Consider the following 18,517-nt stretch of genomic DNA (forward strand, 5'->3'; position numbering starts at 1 on the left):
TTGTCATTGGTTCTGATATGGACCATGACCGCTGGATCTTCTCCAGCCCCTCCCAGTAATCTGTCAACCCGATCGAACTCTAGCGCCAGGAAGACAGCACACTGTTCGGCGATCACGGTCTTTGTGACAGATTGCCCTATCTGTTCCCCTAATAATAGAGTCTCCCACTACCAGCACCTGCTTACCGGAGCTGACATTCCCCTGACTGGCAGAGGAAGTGTCCGGCTGCAGCAGTGCCGTCCCTGGACTAACATCCCCCTCATCTGCCAACTGTGCAAACTTGTTGGGGTGTGTCAGATCAGGGCTAGCCTCCCTGGCACTCTTCCCTCTACCCTGCTTTCTAACTGTTACCCAGCTAGCTACCTCACTTTCCTCAGCCTCCTCTCTGTCACCCTCCCCCTCGTCTACCCCAAAGAGTGCTTGCTCGGTGAGAAGCAAACTCTTTTGCAAATTGTCAATGCCTCTCAGTGTTGCAACTTGCCCGTTTAGAGACTCGATTAGCGATTCCAAACGGGTAATTTGCTCTCATCTTGAACAAAGATATACACCCTGGAACGGCTGTTCCAGGACTGCATACATCATGCAAGATGTGCACTGGACTGTGCTGTCAGTAATGGAACACATACTAAATGGGGATTACACCAGTAAAAAAGCAAAACAGTGAATATTATTTAGAATTAGACCCTGTCTGCTGTAGTTGAAGGACTACGTAAAATTAAGCCAACAACACACAAGGAAATTATATCCAACCTTAGTTTCCAACTCCTTTTCTTAAACTCCTTGTTTTTTTAACTCCACTTAATAAGAAGCCACTTAGTAGAGCAAGCCTCAGGAAGAGCTAGCTCAGGTGCGGCACCTGAGGGGTTAATTGTGCGGATCACAGCCCCCTGTAAGAGATCGGGTGCTGCCAGGCAGCAGGGGGCAGTCATGTACACAGTTTGTAGTATATTCTAACTAGAAGCGTCCCCATCACCATGGGAACGCCTCTGTGTTAGAATATACTGTCGGATATGAGTTTTAACGATGTAACTCAAATCCGATGGTATATTCTAACATAGAGGCGTTCCCATGGTGATGGGGACGCTTCAAGTTAAAATATACCATCGGATTGGAGAAAACTCTGATCCGATGGTATAAAAGGGACTCCTGACTTTACATTGAAAGTTAATGGGGACGGATCCGTTTGCAATTGCACCATATTGTGTCAACGTCAAACGGATCCGTCCCCATTGACCTGCATTGTAATTCAGGACGGATCCGTTTGGCTCCGCACGGCCAGGCGGACACCAAAACGACTTTTTTTTCATGTCCGTGGATCCTCCAAAAATCAAGGAAGACCCACGGACGAAAAAAATGGTCACGGATCACGGACCAACGGACCCCGTTTTGCGGACCGTGAAAAAATACTGTCGTGTGCATGAGGCCTTATACATATATTATCATTGTAACTTTATATTTTTCTTACTGTTTTGCTCTTGACTCTCACAGGCCGGTGTAAATAGTGGACATTATACTGGTTATTACAAAATCCCTAGATCCTTATCAGCAGATATTATTCATATAACGTCCACCAGTAATGTCTACATCCCTGGACGCTGGGTCTTCAGAGTGGACAATTTGCATCCGGAAGATCCCAGCGGAGTTGTAGGTAAAGTACACGCATAGCTGGTTCCATAAAAAATTCTAAAAGGTCTTAAGATGATTGTTACAATGATACTTACTATTCCTTTGGCTGGTGTTTTATATAAATAAGGATATGACCTGATATGATATTTTAAATCTCTCAGTATTATGCGCGTGCGCTCTAATCATGTGATACGTTTTCCTTTTAAATTGTGTCTGTGCTCGTGAAAGGACGTACCCTGCATCATCATCCAATCACAGACTGACTTGCTGCATACACTGTGACCTCACTGCTCTCACCCTGTGACATCACCATCCAATCACAGACTGACTTGCTGCATACACTGTAACCTCACCTTGTGACATCATCCAATCACAGACTGACTTGCTGCATACACTGTGACCTCACCTTGTGACATCATCCAATCCCAGACTGACTTGCTGCATACACTGTGACCTCACCTTGTGACATCACCATCCAATCACAGACTGACTTGCTGCATACACTGTAACCTCACCTTGTGACATCATCCAATCACAGACTGACTTGCTGCACACACTGTGACCTCACTGCTCTCACCCTGTGACATCACTATCCACAGCAACCACAAACAAATATCCACCTCTTTGTGCTATTTAAAAAGTCTAATAAATTAGAGACATTGAATTATTTTTTTCATTTTCTCGGGCATAAAAAATGAACGCAAACAAAAATAATACAAAAATAAAAATGGCATGAAAATAAAGCTTCACGTATCTCGAAAAAACAGTAGCAAAAAATGTTTAAATAAACAGACGGAAAACAATGAAAATGTGTCTGGCCATGAAGGGTGAAAGTAGATATTAATGGGGTTGGCCCAACTGGGACATTGATGGGATATCGCTAGGATATGCCATCAATGTCAGACAGGTGCTGGTCCCCCCGCTGGGACCCTCTCCTATCTCTAGAACGGGGCCCACAAACATGTTTGATCGTGAAATGGCGCATGAAAATCAATGTCATTCAAATATATACAAAACTATTTTAATTTGCGATACAATTTGGATACGTGGACTCATCAAGGCTGTCACATGCATTGTAATTGTGGTAGTGGCTGTATGTGTGTACTGTCTTGCCGTTTAGTATATTGCAGGGTTGATATGGACGATGTCGCAGAGATGGAGACGGCTGTGCGGCGTAAGTATTATTTTCTAGACCTATATAATCTACACTGTGCTGTTATATCTGATCGGAGCAGGGCAGAGCTCCACCACCATTTTTCAACAGACGCGGGAAGGACCTTGTCGCGGTTCTGTTGCTCACAATCTGTGGACATTACTGCTGCCAAAATTTTAAGTGGCGGAGAACTTGGCTACCACAACTGGTGATTTTTATTTTTTAAAGGAAAAAAAGAGCTTCAGAGCTGGAATCTGAGTGATGCAAGGGGGAACTGTGCCTCTTTCTCATTGCACTAGTTTGGATACTTTTTCCCCATGAACTTTTTATTCCCTTGTGTATCCATTTTATTAATTGGACCCTATGTGCTTTTAAGACCTATGGATGTGATAGAGAGTGGCCCCCCATCAGGACCGCACTCTGTTAGCAAGAGCAGAGAGCTTTTATCGCATCTGATCAAGTCTGTTTTAGTAACTACTTGCATTCCCAGCCAGCCGGATCCATTGTGATTTGCTGATATCGGGGACAGCTTCAATCTTAGTGCAGGTCTTCTTCATGAGACTCTCCCAATAAGCAGCAGTATTTTCCACAGGTTGTGCTAACGATTCCCCCAATTTTTTTTTTGCCTCTTGTGATTGGATAAAAAGGAGCATCGAAACTTGATATATAATGCAGAGGTGTCCAAACTTACCTTATCTTAAATATAGTTAAAGACTTAACTTCTGATGAAGCAAATACAATATTACAACATATTACCGAAAACCCTTGGCATGCTGCAATTCATAACACAGCCACTGGGTGGCAGCACATAGACACGGAATAAAAATCTCAAAATCATGTTTTTTTGCATTGTTGAGTTACGTATGGGCACATCTGAAGCACTCCACTGAAAGATGACAGTCACCGAAAAATGCAATGCAATCTGCAGGCAGCATGCTATAGAGCAGAAGCTGAGCAGATTGATATATAGCTTGGAGGGAAATAAATCAGTTAAACTTGTAATTTGTACATTTATATATATGTTTTTCCAACATCAGACTGTGTATAACTATCAGTGACTTACAGCTATCTGTATACACACTTACACAAATAATGCTATCAATCACTGATAACACCTCCCCTGTGTACAGCTATCAGTGACTGACAGCTATCTCTGTATACACAATTACACAGAGAATGCTATCAATCACTGATAACACCTCACTATGTATAACTATCAGTGACTGACAGCTATTAGTGACTTACAGCTATCTCTGTATATACACTTACACAGAGAATGCTATCAATCACTGATAACACCTCCCCCATGTACAGCTATCAGTGACTTACAGCTATCTCTGTATATACACTTACACAGAGAATGCTATCAATCACTGATAACACCTCCCCCATGTACAGCTATCAGTGACTTACAGCTATCTCTGTATATACACTTACACAGAGAATGCTATCAATCACTGATAACACCTCCCTATGTACAACTATCAGTGACTGACAGCTACAGTATCTCTGTATACACACTTACAGAAAGAATGCTGTCTAATCACTGATAACACCTCCCCTGTGTTCACACCTCCCCTGAGTTTTTACATTATACATTTTGCGGCGTTCCTTTTTAAGCATAAATAACATTATAATGTTATTTTCTGGCTCAGTATGATTACAGCGATACCAAGTATGTACAGATTTGTTTATGTTTAATTACTTTTGTACAATAAAAATCCTTAAAAAAAGAAAAAGAAAATGTTTTTGCATTGATGCTTCCCAAGACCCAGAACTTTTATTTTTTATTTTTCTTTATACAGAGCTAAGTGCTTGATTTTTGGTGGATAACCTGCCCTTTTCAGCAGCAATTCTGGCATTTTTTATTTTTATTTTTTGTTTTGTTGTTTGTATTTCTACAGCGTTCCACATATGGAATATATTACCACAAATCATTGAATAAGGTGGCCTGCTGGGAGGAAATGCTGTAGCGTATTTATAACCGGGGGAGCAAAACTTCCACATAGGATCTGCTGCAAACGGCAATCCCCAGCAAATAACGCATACAATGGAGGACGCCGGCAGCGGAACACATGTGCCACAAAAAAAATCAAAAAATCCTACACAATGTGAAACAATGTGTGGATTAGACTATGAGAATAAATAAATCACTGCAAAGGTGCACTACAATATATGCAAATGAAAATACAAGGCTAAACCCTCACGCTAGATGTTAAAATAAGATTTTAGCCAATATATTCCATTCAAGAACATATCGGAGCCCGCGCACCTCGTCAAGGTATCTCAGTTGGCGTGGGACCTACCGCTAAACCTACCTATAGTGTGTGAACACTGTCCGATAGGTGCTAAGGTCCGACCCACAGCCAAGCCTCCACAAACCTCCAAAGTAAGATCACAAATACAATGGGAGGAGGCTGTGAGCCCCACCTATAACAGGCCAGTGTGGCACAGGCTACCAAGTGCACCAGAATGTTACCAAAGATGAAAATTGGCACATTTAACAAATTATGAACGGATCCGGTTGTATTGTCTTTAAAATAGCAATGGCGGATCCGTCATGAACTCCATTGAAAGTCAATGAGGGATGAATCCGTTTTCTATTGTGTCCGAGTAAACAGATCCATCCCCACTGACTTGCATTGTGGCTCATGCCAGATCCGTTTTGCTCCGCATCACATTCTATCTTCATTCAGCCGGCCCTGCGCTGACGTCACCGCGCTCACCACGTGCTCACCGCGTGCTCACCAGCGCGATGACGTCAGCGCAGGTCCTTTTGCAGGTCCTGCAAGAAGAAGAAAGAAGACGATAACGGCTGCGCGATCAAGCGGATGAGGTGAGTAATTTTTTTATTATTTTTTAATCCTCATGGACATTATACTTAGCATTCTGTATTAAAGAATGCTATTATTTTCCATTATACCCATGTTATAAGGGAAAATAATAAAGTGAATGGACCTCATCCCTATTAAACTACATCATCTCCTTAGCAACCATCTGTGAAAATCGCATAGCATCCGCACTTGCTTGCGATTTTCAAGCAGCCCCATTCACTTCTATGGGGCCTGTGTTAGAAAAACGTAGAATATATAACACACTGCGATTTTCATGCAACGCAGAACTGATGCTCATCTGCACAGCCCCATTTGAATTGACTGGGTCCGGATTCAGCGCGGGTTGAATGCATTCACGTCACGCATTGCACCCGCGTGGAATTCTCGCTTGTGTGAAAGAGGCCTAATTGTCTCCCAACATAATAATAATGTTATTTTAATTATATATTGAGTCTGTTACATAGTTTTTAAGGTTTGAAAAGACAAAAGTCCAACCTGTAATCCTGCTATATCGATCCACGGAACAAATCCCTGGATCAGTGTCCATCTTCCGTTTAAAAAGGGGTTGGGGCCAAAGGGAAAGGGTGTGTAGAACATGATTTCTATACATTGTCATAAGCCTCAATGTTATTTTGAATTAAAAAGTCATCTAAACCTTTCTGGAAGCATCTCCTGTATTTGCTGTGACCATCTCCTGTGGCTATTCCAGAGATTCACAGATGTAAAGAATGCTTGTTTCCTCTTATAACCGAATCTTTATTTCTCCAGGTATAGGAAGTGGCCCCTCGTTTTTTGAGGGGGTTTAACACAGAATAGCTTCCCTTGATATGTTTTGTATGGTCCGTTTATATATTTGTACAGGTTAATCATTTCCCCCCTTAGATGACTTTTTCAAGGCTAAACAATTTCAGTTCATTTAATCTTTGATCATAACTAAGATCTTCCAGGTCCCTTATCAGTTTAGTTGCTCTCCTTTGCACTTTCTGCAGCTCCAGGGCATCCTTTTTATAAACTGGTGCCCAGAACTGAACTGCATATTCCAGGTGAGGCCGCACCAACGCTTCGTATAGTGGCAATATTACATCCCTGTCCCAAGAGTCCATACTTCTTTTTATATCCTGTTGGCCTTAGAGGCAGATCGCATCTGCAAGCAAGTGCGTTTTTCACTGATGGTTGCTAAGAGATGTTGTTTGTAAACCTTCATGTTTTTATCACGCGCGTGAAAAACGCATCAAAACGCATTGCACCCGCGGGGAAAAAACAGAACAATTTAACGCAATCGCAGACAAAACTAACTGAAGTTGCTTGTAAAATGGTGCGAGTTTCACTGAACGCACCCTGAACGTGAAAGAGGCTTTAGGCCTCTTTCACACGGCCGTTGCGGGTAAAGGTGCGGGTGCGTTCTGGGAACATGCACGATTTTTCAGCGCGAGTGCAAAACATTGTAATGCATTTTGCACGTGCGTCAGAAAAATCGTCATGTTTGGTACCCAAACTCGAACTTCTTCACAGAAGTTCGGTCTTGGGATCGGTGTTCTGTAGATTGTATTATTTTCCCTTATAACATGGTTATAAGGGAAAATAATAGCATTCTGAATACAGAATGCATAGTACAATAGCGCTGGAGGGGTTAAAAAAATAATTTAACTCACCTTAATCCACTTGCTTGCGCAGCCCGGCTTCTCTTCTGTCTGTCTTCTGTGCTGTGTGCAGGAAAAGGACCTGTGGGGACGTCACTCCGGTCATCACATGATCCATCACATGATCTTTTACCATGGTGATGGATCATGTGATGACCGGAGTGATGTCACCACAGGTCCTTTTCTTGCACACAGCACAGAAGACAGACAGAAGGAGATGCTGGTTGCGCGATTAAGTGGATTAAGGTGAGTTAAATATTTTTTATTTTTTTTTAACCCCTCCAGCACTATTGTACTATGCATTTTGTATTCAGAATGCTATTATTTTCCCTTATAACCATATTATAAGGGAAAATAATAATGATCGGGTCTCCATTCCGATCATCTCCTAGCAACCGTGTGTGAAAATCGCACCGCATCCGCACTTGCTTGCGGATGCTTGCGATTTTCACGCAGCCCCATTCACTTCTATGGGGCCTGCGTTGCGTGGAAAACGCACAATATAGAGCATGCTGCGATTTTCATGCAACGCACAAGTGATGCGTGAAATTCACCGCTCATGTGCACAGCCCCATAGAAATGAATGGGTCCTGATTCAGTGCGGGTGCAATGCGTTCAACTCACGCATCGCATCCGCGCGGAATACTCGTGTGAAAGGGGCCTAACACTGCATTAAAAAATAAATAAACCGCACCTATGTGTATTTAAATTAAAAATGAAAATGAAATGACAGGATAAACATTTAATTTTACTAAAATGCATGAACTTTCTCAGAGTAAGCAAAAATATGTGATTTTTGGGAACCCGAGGAAACAGACTGCGAGAATCTAAAGCCGGCCGCACCAATAAAACAAGAATAAGCTGAAGAACAGAAGCAGGACTACAGTGATTAGTGATAATTAGAATCAGCTCTCCAATGCCCCCTGCTGGATCACTGGAGCGTCGTTGTGCCCATAGGCTTCCATAGTGTAGACAGTCCATTTATTGGAGACAGTCGCCATTTGCAATGGTGCCTTGGATCCAGTCCAGGTAATTGCACAGTCTAGTGTATACGCCTGGAAGATTGGGTACGGCACATGGTACGTTACCCCATGAAGTGATTCCGGATAATTTTGAATTGCACACCAGGGGTCCCCCAGAGTCTCCCTGCAAGAAAACCAAACATAACTTATTCATATGGATACGCAGCACCTATAGGTTTCCCTTCCTCCGGATTTACTGAGCCGTACCTGACAGGTGTCCTTCCCACCCTCCATGACTCCGGCGCAATGCATGTTCTCCGTTATCTCCCCGGGATAAGCGTCCATGCAGATATTGTCGGGAACAGTGTTCAGTTTCACACAGTGCAGCTCAGCTGGATAGGTTCCTGCACGTACAGGAAATGTGTCAGGGGGTAGCCTAGTTCTCCAAATCGTTATCTGCACAGCCAATCAGCAAGCAGCAAAGGCGCCTGCGCTTTAATGTGAATTGCCGCGGTTTTACATTTTTGCTACATTTTGTTTTTTGTTACATGCGCAGCATTGTTGTGAACTACTCCCCTTTAAGCGTAATGTACAGAATATCTGCTTGGGGAGGGGTCATGAAACAGGTGGGGTCAAAAGTAGCGGACTTCGATCCGAATTTTGGAAAAATTTGATTTGCCGCAAAGCCGAATGTCCTTGTGCTTTGTGGTAACGAATCAAGGTGGTAATTTTATTTTTTTTTAAACATACTTGCTTCATCCATTTGAGCGCGAAGAGGCCACTACCGTCATCTTGCTTGAAGATCCCGAGCGAAATCTCGTGCGCGGTGCTGCACGACGTCACCACACCGGCTGACGCGCCGCAAGAGATATCACTTTGGATCTTCAAGCAAGATGGTCGTGGCAGCACGATTAATTGGATCAAAAATAAGTATAATTGGTATAATGCTTTAATATGGATCTGAGATGCCGCAATCAGCAATGAACGCGGCATCTGAGGGGTTCAATGACGGAGGGGGACGGCGAAATCGCCGCTTCCTGTTATCGCACCCGCTATTTACAAAGAAATGCGCTTTGTGAAGAAGTAATTTGTCACAAAGCTAATTTTTTTGTAAAATTCGGCAAAGCAGCCGAATCGAACTTTAGAGAACTTTGCTCTTCTCTAGTCAAAGGTGAAGAGACGGCATTACCAGTGCTTAAAGGGTATGTCCACCTTTGCAAGCAGGACATATACTTGTATCCCAAATCATGTGACATCTGACCAGTCCAATCATCAGCACTCCAAAGGCAACTAAAAGCATCCCCTTACTGCACATTAAATATTCTACATTCTTCAAAGCAGCCCCTGGATCTGAATACTTCTGTGATTTCACGTAATCTCATATATAAATACGGCCACTGAGTTATTCAACAAAATGTATATTTATAGCGCCACCTGCTGGTTGTCCTTTATCTATCTGTTCCCCTCAGTAACATCGCTGTGGTGGTCACACATGCTCAGTTCTATCCTTCAACTGCCACCAGCCGTATCTACTGTTAGATGTTGTGACAGATACAGGGAAAGAACTGCGTAGGAAAGTACACGCTCTGGGAGAAAGGACACGTCCCCTGAGCTGCAGCATAAATTACACACCCCCTGAATAAGGGCAAGCGCCTGAACTGCAGCAGAGAGGACATGACCCTGAGCTGTGACAGAGATGCAGAAGTAAGGACAGGCCCCTGAGCTGTGATAGGGAGAGAGCTGTAGAAAAAAGGACATACCCTCTCTGAGAAAGGACATGCCCCCAGAAAATGGACATATGCTCTGAGCTGCAGCAGAAATGGCACACCTCAAGAACAAGGACATGTCCCTCAGCTGCAGCAGAAAGTACACACCCTTTCTGAGAAAGGACATGCCCCCAGAGAACGGACATGTGCTCTGAGCTGCAGCAGAAATGACACACCTCATGAAAAAAGGACATGTTCCTGAATGGCAGGGAGAGAGCTGCAGCAGAAAGGACACGCCCTTTCTGAGAAAGGGCATACCCCCTGAGCTGCCAGACTGAAATAAATCTAGCCGAGCAATTTAAGCAATGAATGGGGAGATCTTTGGATCCCTGTGATGTACAGGGCTGGTTCTAGATTTGTTAGAGATTGTCGTACTATATGATGTCTGATTTAATTTTTTTATATTAAACATGGAAAAATCCTTTTAAATCAGCCCCATGTAAAGGTTTTGCAGCACAGCCGGCCATAATTCTTTATTTACTCTACATTTAGTCAGTTGTCAAGAAGTAGGGGACAGGTGGAGGGAAGTAACACGTGTCTGCAGGATCAGACTACCCAGGGTTTGTTTGTAGTCTGTAACCATGGAGACACATAGGTCTGCAAAGCTGTGTACTGTACTGTCAGAGAACAGCTGAGCAAGCATGCATGCTGGGAATTGTAGTTTCTAAACGTGCAGGAAATGCACGTACCGGAGGTTACTTTCCCCTGCTCTAATGTGTTCCAAAAATCCAGCATATCTCCTGCCGTTTTGTGCATACAGCTCCTTTGCAGATCCATCATGTGTCTCCATGGTCACAGACTACGAATAAGCCCTGGGTAGTCTAATCCCGCCGTCGTGTTATTTTGCTCCATCTGTCCCCTCCTACTTCTTGCTAAGATACAAAATATACAGTGAAAAAATAATTACGGCGGCTGTCCCGCGAAACCGACCTTTTATATGGGACATTAGAGCAATAGGATGCAGACATGGCCCTCAAGTCTCGTAGACCTGGTAGAAGCACATAATAACCAGGGAACTTGGATGTGACAGGTAGAAATGTAGCAGTGGATTGTAGCAGAGAAGAAGGCAACATGTGATTAGCACTCAATATGTGGAGCTTATTACCATCAGGACTGGTGGTGGACCCCCATCCCGAGGCAAGGCACTGGGTCCCATCAGGGGGTAAGGGGCAGCCGATGGGGATGGTCTGGACGTACTCATTGAGGGTGGCAGGAGAAGCCAGTTTCAGTAGCATGATGTCATTGTCATAGGTTCGTGGGTTAAAACCTGGGTGAGGACATATTTTATCAGCGTAGTTGAACTGCTCTGTCTCTTCATAAACCTCCAGATTATGTTCTCCAAGGCGAATCTGCAGACTCCTAAGGAGGACAAGAAATGTCAGAATGTGCATTTAAAGGGAACCTCTGGTCATCACGTAATGCTGATCATCCATACGCTGCTGACTCACTGCCGGCAAAACACGAAGATCAGGGTAAAAATTTAAATTTTAAATTTTTTTTAATTTTAGCTCCCTCTCAGGATGCACTATTTCCACTCGCCATTTTCTATCGCTCCCTCAACCCTGAGCCTGCGTCCCGCTGTCTCTTCTCTCCTGTTGGGTCCAGCTCTGTCCTTCTATGCAGGCTGCAGGCTGTTTGCAGCGAGGCCCCTTCTCCTCTGCCTGTAGAGTGCTCCCTTCGTCTCTTAAAAGGTCAGCACACACACACAAATCTTCCCCAGTCAATGGCTGGGAGCCCTGGGGTATTTGAAGCATATTCCCCTGTGGGAAGGTGCCTGAACAATAAGGTTCTTAATTCAATCATTCCTGCAAAGGTGTGATATATCCTGTTGTCTGCCTGAGTACTGATCTCTGCCTGTTTACCGGTTTCTGACGCTTGGCCGGCTGACCTGACTTCCGTATTGTCCTTTCACTTCCTGCTCTAACTTGGACTATTTACCATATAGCACATATTCTACCTGTTCTGACCTGGGCCTGTCCCTAACTATGACTTCTCTGGACCCTGTGCGTCAGCTGTCAATCATACGGAGGTAGGAGGTAGCAGCCTGGTTGTTCCCCTGCAGCAGATTCCTGTACAGGGGTTAAACGGTAAATACCAGAGGACTGCAAGGTTCATGCCCTTGGAAGTAGCTCAAAGTAAAATCCATTGGTTGACACAGTGGTCCACACCCACTGCCGTAACAGGACGCTTCTGCCAAATGACACCTGTCTGTGGACAGGAAATTAAAGGCTAACTGTCATATTTTCACTCAAAATTCAATTTTCATATATGTTGTTGCTGCTGTGGTGATAATCCATAATCACTTGTTTAATAAGATTCCGTCCATAGCAACCGCTGCTCACAGACTATCTTCTCAAGATGGCCACCGATGCCCTTACCCTGAGGCTAAGACCTCCCGCCCTAACTACCCAAGATTAATTCTAATCACAAATTTTTATTGCGAATATCGGCACTATCCTGGTCCAACGGGAGCGCGCACGCAGCGTTGGAGACTGCCCACTACTACGTCTTCCGTCTTCTGTATATAGAAGATAAGAGACGGAGGAGACGCTATTTTAGCTGCACCACTGAAATGCCTGGGGGAGCAAAGAACATGCTGCAATTACTAGGTAATTCAATACCTATACAAAAGTATTAACTAGGGAACTAAGGTAAACTTAGTCGGACCAATCCAATTACATAAAAAAATAAAATGACAGTTACCCTTTAAGGTTAAGGGGGGGAGTCGGGTGGATATTGTCTGGCTTTCTGCAATCTCTTGGTTCTAATGGTCTGTATGTAAGATTGTGGCAGAACAGGCTTAGCAGAGCTGATTCCCATGCAATTTTAGGAACTGCAGACTGCTATCTCAGGTGCCCCAATCACTTAAAGGGGTTCTCCGGGAATTAAGAAAATGAAAATACTTAAATATTACTTTATTATAAATATATTCCCAAACACCTTTCAATAGTTAGAATGGCTCATTTTGTCTGGGGAGCAATCATCAGGGGAAATACAAAATGGCCTCCGTCCTATTATTACACACAAAACCTGTCCTGATCACACATGAGGACAAGTTACTTCCGAGCACTGAGCTAAAGAGCTGCCTCATCCTCCTCTCTACTTGTCAGGGGTAATGATCCTGAATACAGCTGATAAGATCTTCAGCTGAATATGTGTAGGAATGGAGTTCATGAGGAGACAAAGTACAGAGAGCACAGACAGGACAGACTGTGGTAATGGAGGCTGCAGACAAGTGCTGCTGCTGATTATCCCCACCTCCTCTCTGTCCTTCATGTCTCCTCATGAACTCCATTCCTACCCAGATTCAGCTGAAGATCAGGACAGTTTTTGTGTGCACTGATAGGACGGCGGCCATTTTATTTCCCCTGATGATTGTTCCCCAGATAAAACAAGCCATTATAACTGATGAAAGATATTTGGGAATATATTTATAATAAAGAAAAGTTTTTGAGTATTTTCATTTTCTTAATTGGAGAACCCCTTTAGAAAAACCCCTGCAGTCCTCTTCTAGCTCTCAGCTTTGCAGAGTACTCTGCTGGTCCAAACTCTGGACCTAATGCACACATTTGCCTTCTCTGGATACTCGACAAACCCAACCACACTGGTGGGAACTAGACCAGTCTATAAGCCCTACGTGGACTTCTTCTAGGTGGGTCACATAACCAGCCACACATGTCCCCACACTGGCAAGCAGTTCCTCTCTCATCCTTATCACTGTGGAGTCCTACTAGTCTTGCACTCCCATGTGGCATGACTTCTGCACCTCCAACAACATGGAGTCTGTGGTCTAACACTCCACCTGGTCACAGCCTTACGCAACCAACACAGATGCTTCGCCCATTTCATATGTAAAGAAATCACGTTTTCCCCATATGGAGGCCAGTAAAAACCCAAAATGGCATACTACCGGCCAGACAACCGGGAAGGACACCTCCCCCGTCCATATATATATGATGTTGATAGATTTGGACAGTTTTACGGACACTGGAGGTAGGTCTGTGTCAAGGTTTGTGAGGGTCTGCAATGGGATCAACATCCAGTCTTTTGGCAAGGAGGAAGATTGTACTTCCAGTCACTATAAAATATGCATAATAGTTATTATACAGCATGGTATCAAGCTGTGCCTAAATAATACTGCCACACAGTGCCCACCAACGTTAGATATCCACACAATATTATTATACAGTGCCAGCCTGATAATACTGTATAGTACCCAAATCACTTTATTTTCACATTCGTAAGATTTAAAAACCGCCATATGTTGGTGACGGCCCAATTTTGCCCCCTTCTATAATCCTGACCCTGACTGTAGGACGGGAACACTTACGGCAATTCACAATGTGCTGCTGTCAGGACCCAGTTCTCATCTATCAGGACTCCTCCACAAACATGCTGGTCGAAATATTGAAGGCTGACTTGCCAAGGCTTGGAGTTTTGCCGACATACGTAACCCCCAATAATCCGGTTATAGGAGCGTCCATGGACTAGGGGGAAACAGAGACAAATCAAGTGATCAAAATGATTAAATGTTCATGTTTCACTGTCTGGATAGTTTAAAGGGAACCTGTCACCGGTTTTTAACCATGAGAATCATCAGCGTCCTGAGATAGTTCTCCCCCACCCTAATCCTCCTAGGTTTTTTTTTTTTAAAAACACCTATAAGTACTTCTTTTACAGTCTACTTTTGCTTTTTTCAAGTTACCTCATCAGTTCCCATTCCTAACGCCACCTCCCGTTACATGAGTGACAGAATCTAAAGATCCTACCCTCCTCCCGAACTCACGTCCCAAATCCGGCGCATGTGCAGAACCTCACACTGATCATATAATGTATACTGCGCACCCTATAACCCCTATGCGTATCTATACGTCATAATGTGTGAGGGGATGTATGGAGTGTGCCTCTGCAGCGGGCATGCTACATATACGGCGGGTGCCGGCTGTATCATACAGCTGGCACCCGCCCGCACTGACAGTGATCGTCATTTAACCCCTCAGGTGCTGCGATCAGGAGGCTCCCTCTACCTTCCAGTTGGAGCCCCCCGCAGTAAAATCGAGTGGACGCTGCTGAAGCCATGATGTTCTCCATACTGAGCTATGCACGAGACACAGCACAGCAAGGAGAGTGTAAAAATCCTATTCACTCTAATACAGATCTATTAGGGGTAAAAAGGAGAGGGGATCAAAAGATCCCATGTACTAAGCCCCTAAGGGGGCTAATAGTTATGAAAAAAAAGTAAAAAGGGCTAATAGTTATAAAAAAAAAGTACAAAAAATAAATACCAATATATTAAAGTTTAAATCACCCCCCTTTACCAATTTTGCATATAAAAATATATAAGCAATAAAAATAATAAACATTGTGCGTAAGAAAAGTACGGTGAACGCTGTAACGGAACAAATGTTTTTTTTTTAAACGCGCAATTCACAATTTTTTGTCATCTTGTCCTCCCCAAAATTTTTTATAACAGTGATCAAAAAGATGTGCATACCACATACACACCAATAAAAAATACAGTTCGTTATACAAAAAACAAGCCCTCATACAGCTCTGTAGACCGAAATATAAAAAAATCTAGGGCTGGCAGAATATGGCAATGCAAAGAAAACATTTTTTCAAAGGTGTTTATTTTTTTAAAAGTAGTAAAAAAAAAAACTATACAAGTTTGATATTGCCGCATTCATATTGAGCTGCAGAATAAGGACATCGGGTCATTTTTAGCGCACAGTGAACGTTGTGATGTCAAAAACCCCAAAACCTTGGTGGAATTCTTTTTTCTTTTTTTTTTCAAATTTGGCACACAGTTTTTTTCCCGTTTTCCAATACAAGATATGGTAAATTAAATGGTGGAAGTAAAAAAATGCATCTTATCCCACAAAAAATAAGCCCTCCTATAGCTATGCGAATGGAAAAATAAAAAGGTCATGGTTATTGGAACATGGGGAGGAAAAATCCAAAATGCAAAAATGAAAATAGGCCTTGACGGCAAAATCCAAGATCCAGTTAGGTCCATAGCTTTTTTCATTGCAGCTCATTGTTCCAGACTCAAAGCACTAAATAATAAAAATAATAAAAATACACATCTGTCAAGGTAAAAACAAAAATACGTTTAAAAAAAAATGTGGTAGGGGGGTGGATTATACAGCCAGTGTTAGTGAAGGGTACAGAGGAACTTTATACCTTTCTTAAAAAAATAGCTTCCCACTAAATTGATCAAAAATTTACAGCAAGCTATTGTACACTATGGTCGTACAGGTGACATGTGCTTTGTACTATCTAAAAAAAAGTATTTACAGTATATTCACCCAGTGTGTCTGAAGAGGGATGTTCGCCCTGAAATGTGTGATACTGGGACCAGAGTCACAAAAAGAAAAAAAAATTCCTCCACTGGAGTCAATCAGCACTTGTTCATGACAATTTTTTCTAATATTGATGTAATCAAAGTCAATAAAAAAATTCCTCCAAAAATTGAAAATTAAAAATGATTCAAAACCCAAATAGCTTTTTCCCTTTTGACTTTTTTTTTTTTTGATCTTTAGTTTATTTCCCTATGGAAGTCAATAGTGTGGAGTTATGAATGGAAGGCCCCCCAAACACACAGTGCACAACCCCTGTGTTTTATGTGACACACCACACTAGGAAACACCATTTCTGAGTAGATCCACTTACCGATGGAACCCAGGAGAGCAGCCACCAACAGAAAGAACATGGTGAGGGACTTAGTGCTCATGATTTTCCGTCTTCCGACACCGTTTCTGTCTCTTCTACTTAAGATTAGGGGTAAATAATTAACTCAATGACCCTCCGTTTGCTCCAGACTATGTGGGAAGGTGCAGGGGACTGGAGACTTGTTTACCAGCTGCTAATACCGTATATATAAATGAGACGTGCACTTGGGAATGCGTCACCATTGGGAACATAATGCTTGATGTATCTCACATCTGAATGTCTCTGTTGACGTCCTTCAAGGGCTTCTTATATCACTAGTAAGGAATATATATTTCCTTCAGAACTAATCATGATGACACTTTATACAAACCCGTGACTCTTGGCAAGATATGAGGAGGTATGGGTCAGTCAACATTGTGCTACACTCCCCCCCTCCCCTCACCATTACCCCTAATCCTATAGCCTTCATTTCTATTTAGTGAATGACCTCCCAGTGACTGCCTTGAAATGGGGCTCTTCTAGGGTCACGACTAAGAACATGTTTGTTCGAAACGCGTAGACGTTCATTTGGAACACTGAGGTGATGCTGTCACTGTATGGATTTGTACTATACTGAATAAAGGAACCCACGATATTTTCTAACTTTGATGCTGGATCCATTGCTTTATTTCTACTATTTCATGGTGCTCTTCTACTTGGATTCACCTGGGCTCAGATAACTTGATCAGAATTCAGATAAATAAACGGTATGTGTCAAATCACAGTTAAGTATTTATGATGCACTAAAGTAAAAAAAAAAATTAAAGGGGTTATGGTACGACTGATGAAAAAAATGAGAATCCGAAATCAAATAGTCCATGGCAATCTCTTTCCAACAAACCTGGAACCAGCCCTGTACCTTGTGTGGATCCAGAGATCTCGCCATTCGTGCTGGAACAGAAAATGGCCTTCCCCAAACTGTTCCTACAAAGTTGGAACCATACAATTGTCCACAATGTCTTGGTCTGCTGAAGATTTTTCTTCACTGCAACTATGGGCCCAGGGCCAAACCTTGACCCTCACCCCATAGCATTATCCCTCCTCCAGCAAACCATACGGTCAGGCAGGTAACATTCTCCTGGCATTCAATAAACCCAGACTCGTCCATCAGACCGCCAGATAGAGAAGTGCAATTCATGACTCCATAGAAGACATTTCCATCGCTCAGTGGTGTCATGCTTTACACCTCTCCATCTGACACTGGGCATTGTGCTTGGTGATGTAAGACTTGCATGCAGATACTCGGCCATGGAAACCCATCTCTGATGTTAATATAAGCGAAGGCTTGGCGCGTAGTTATGGAGTCAGCAGAGTATTGGTGACTTTTATGCACTATGCTTCTCAGCACTCGGTGATACGGCTCTTCTCATGTTCTCCACTTCATGGCTGAGTTGTGGTTCCCTCCACTTTCCAATAATACCACTCACAGTGGATGGTGGAATAAATTTCAGGAAGTGACTTGTGGCAGTGATAATCTCCTATTACAGGACCATGCTGGAATTCAGTGAGCTGTTTAGAACAAGCCATTCTATCACAAATGTCTGTAAAGGTAGACTGCATGTCTAAGGGCTGGATTGTATACACCTGTGGTAATGGCAGACTGCATGGCTAAAGGCTGGATGTTGTACACCTGCGGTAATAGAAGACTGTATGGCTAAGGGCTGGATTTTATACACCGGTGGTAATGGCAGACTGCATGGCTAGAGACTTGATCTTATACACCTGTGGTAATGGCAGACTGCATGGCTAGGGTCTGGATGTTATACACCTGTGGTAATGGCAGACTGCATGGCTAGAGGCTAGATGTTGTACACCTGTGGCAATG

General features: G+C 43.1%; 1 protein-coding gene across 1 annotated transcript; it reads right to left on the reverse strand.

The window, feature by feature from the left end:
• Nucleotides 1–8,144: 8,144 nt before the first annotated feature.
• Nucleotides 8,145–16,693, reverse strand: LOC122926985 (trypsin-like). Its single transcript, XM_044278517.1, has 5 exons — nucleotides 16,654–16,693; nucleotides 14,312–14,468; nucleotides 11,087–11,340; nucleotides 8,483–8,619; nucleotides 8,145–8,399 (listed from the first exon to the last, which is right to left on the reverse strand). Exons 1-5 carry the CDS (start codon nucleotides 16,691–16,693, stop codon nucleotides 8,235–8,237), a joined length of 753 nt encoding a protein of 250 aa, XP_044134452.1. The 3' UTR covers nucleotides 8,145–8,234.
• Between the last annotated feature and the right edge of the window lie 1,824 nt (nucleotides 16,694–18,517).

This window comes from Bufo gargarizans, chromosome 2, assembly GCF_014858855.1.
Source record: "Bufo gargarizans isolate SCDJY-AF-19 chromosome 2, ASM1485885v1, whole genome shotgun sequence".
Lineage (NCBI taxonomy): Eukaryota > Metazoa > Chordata > Amphibia > Anura > Bufonidae > Bufo > Bufo gargarizans.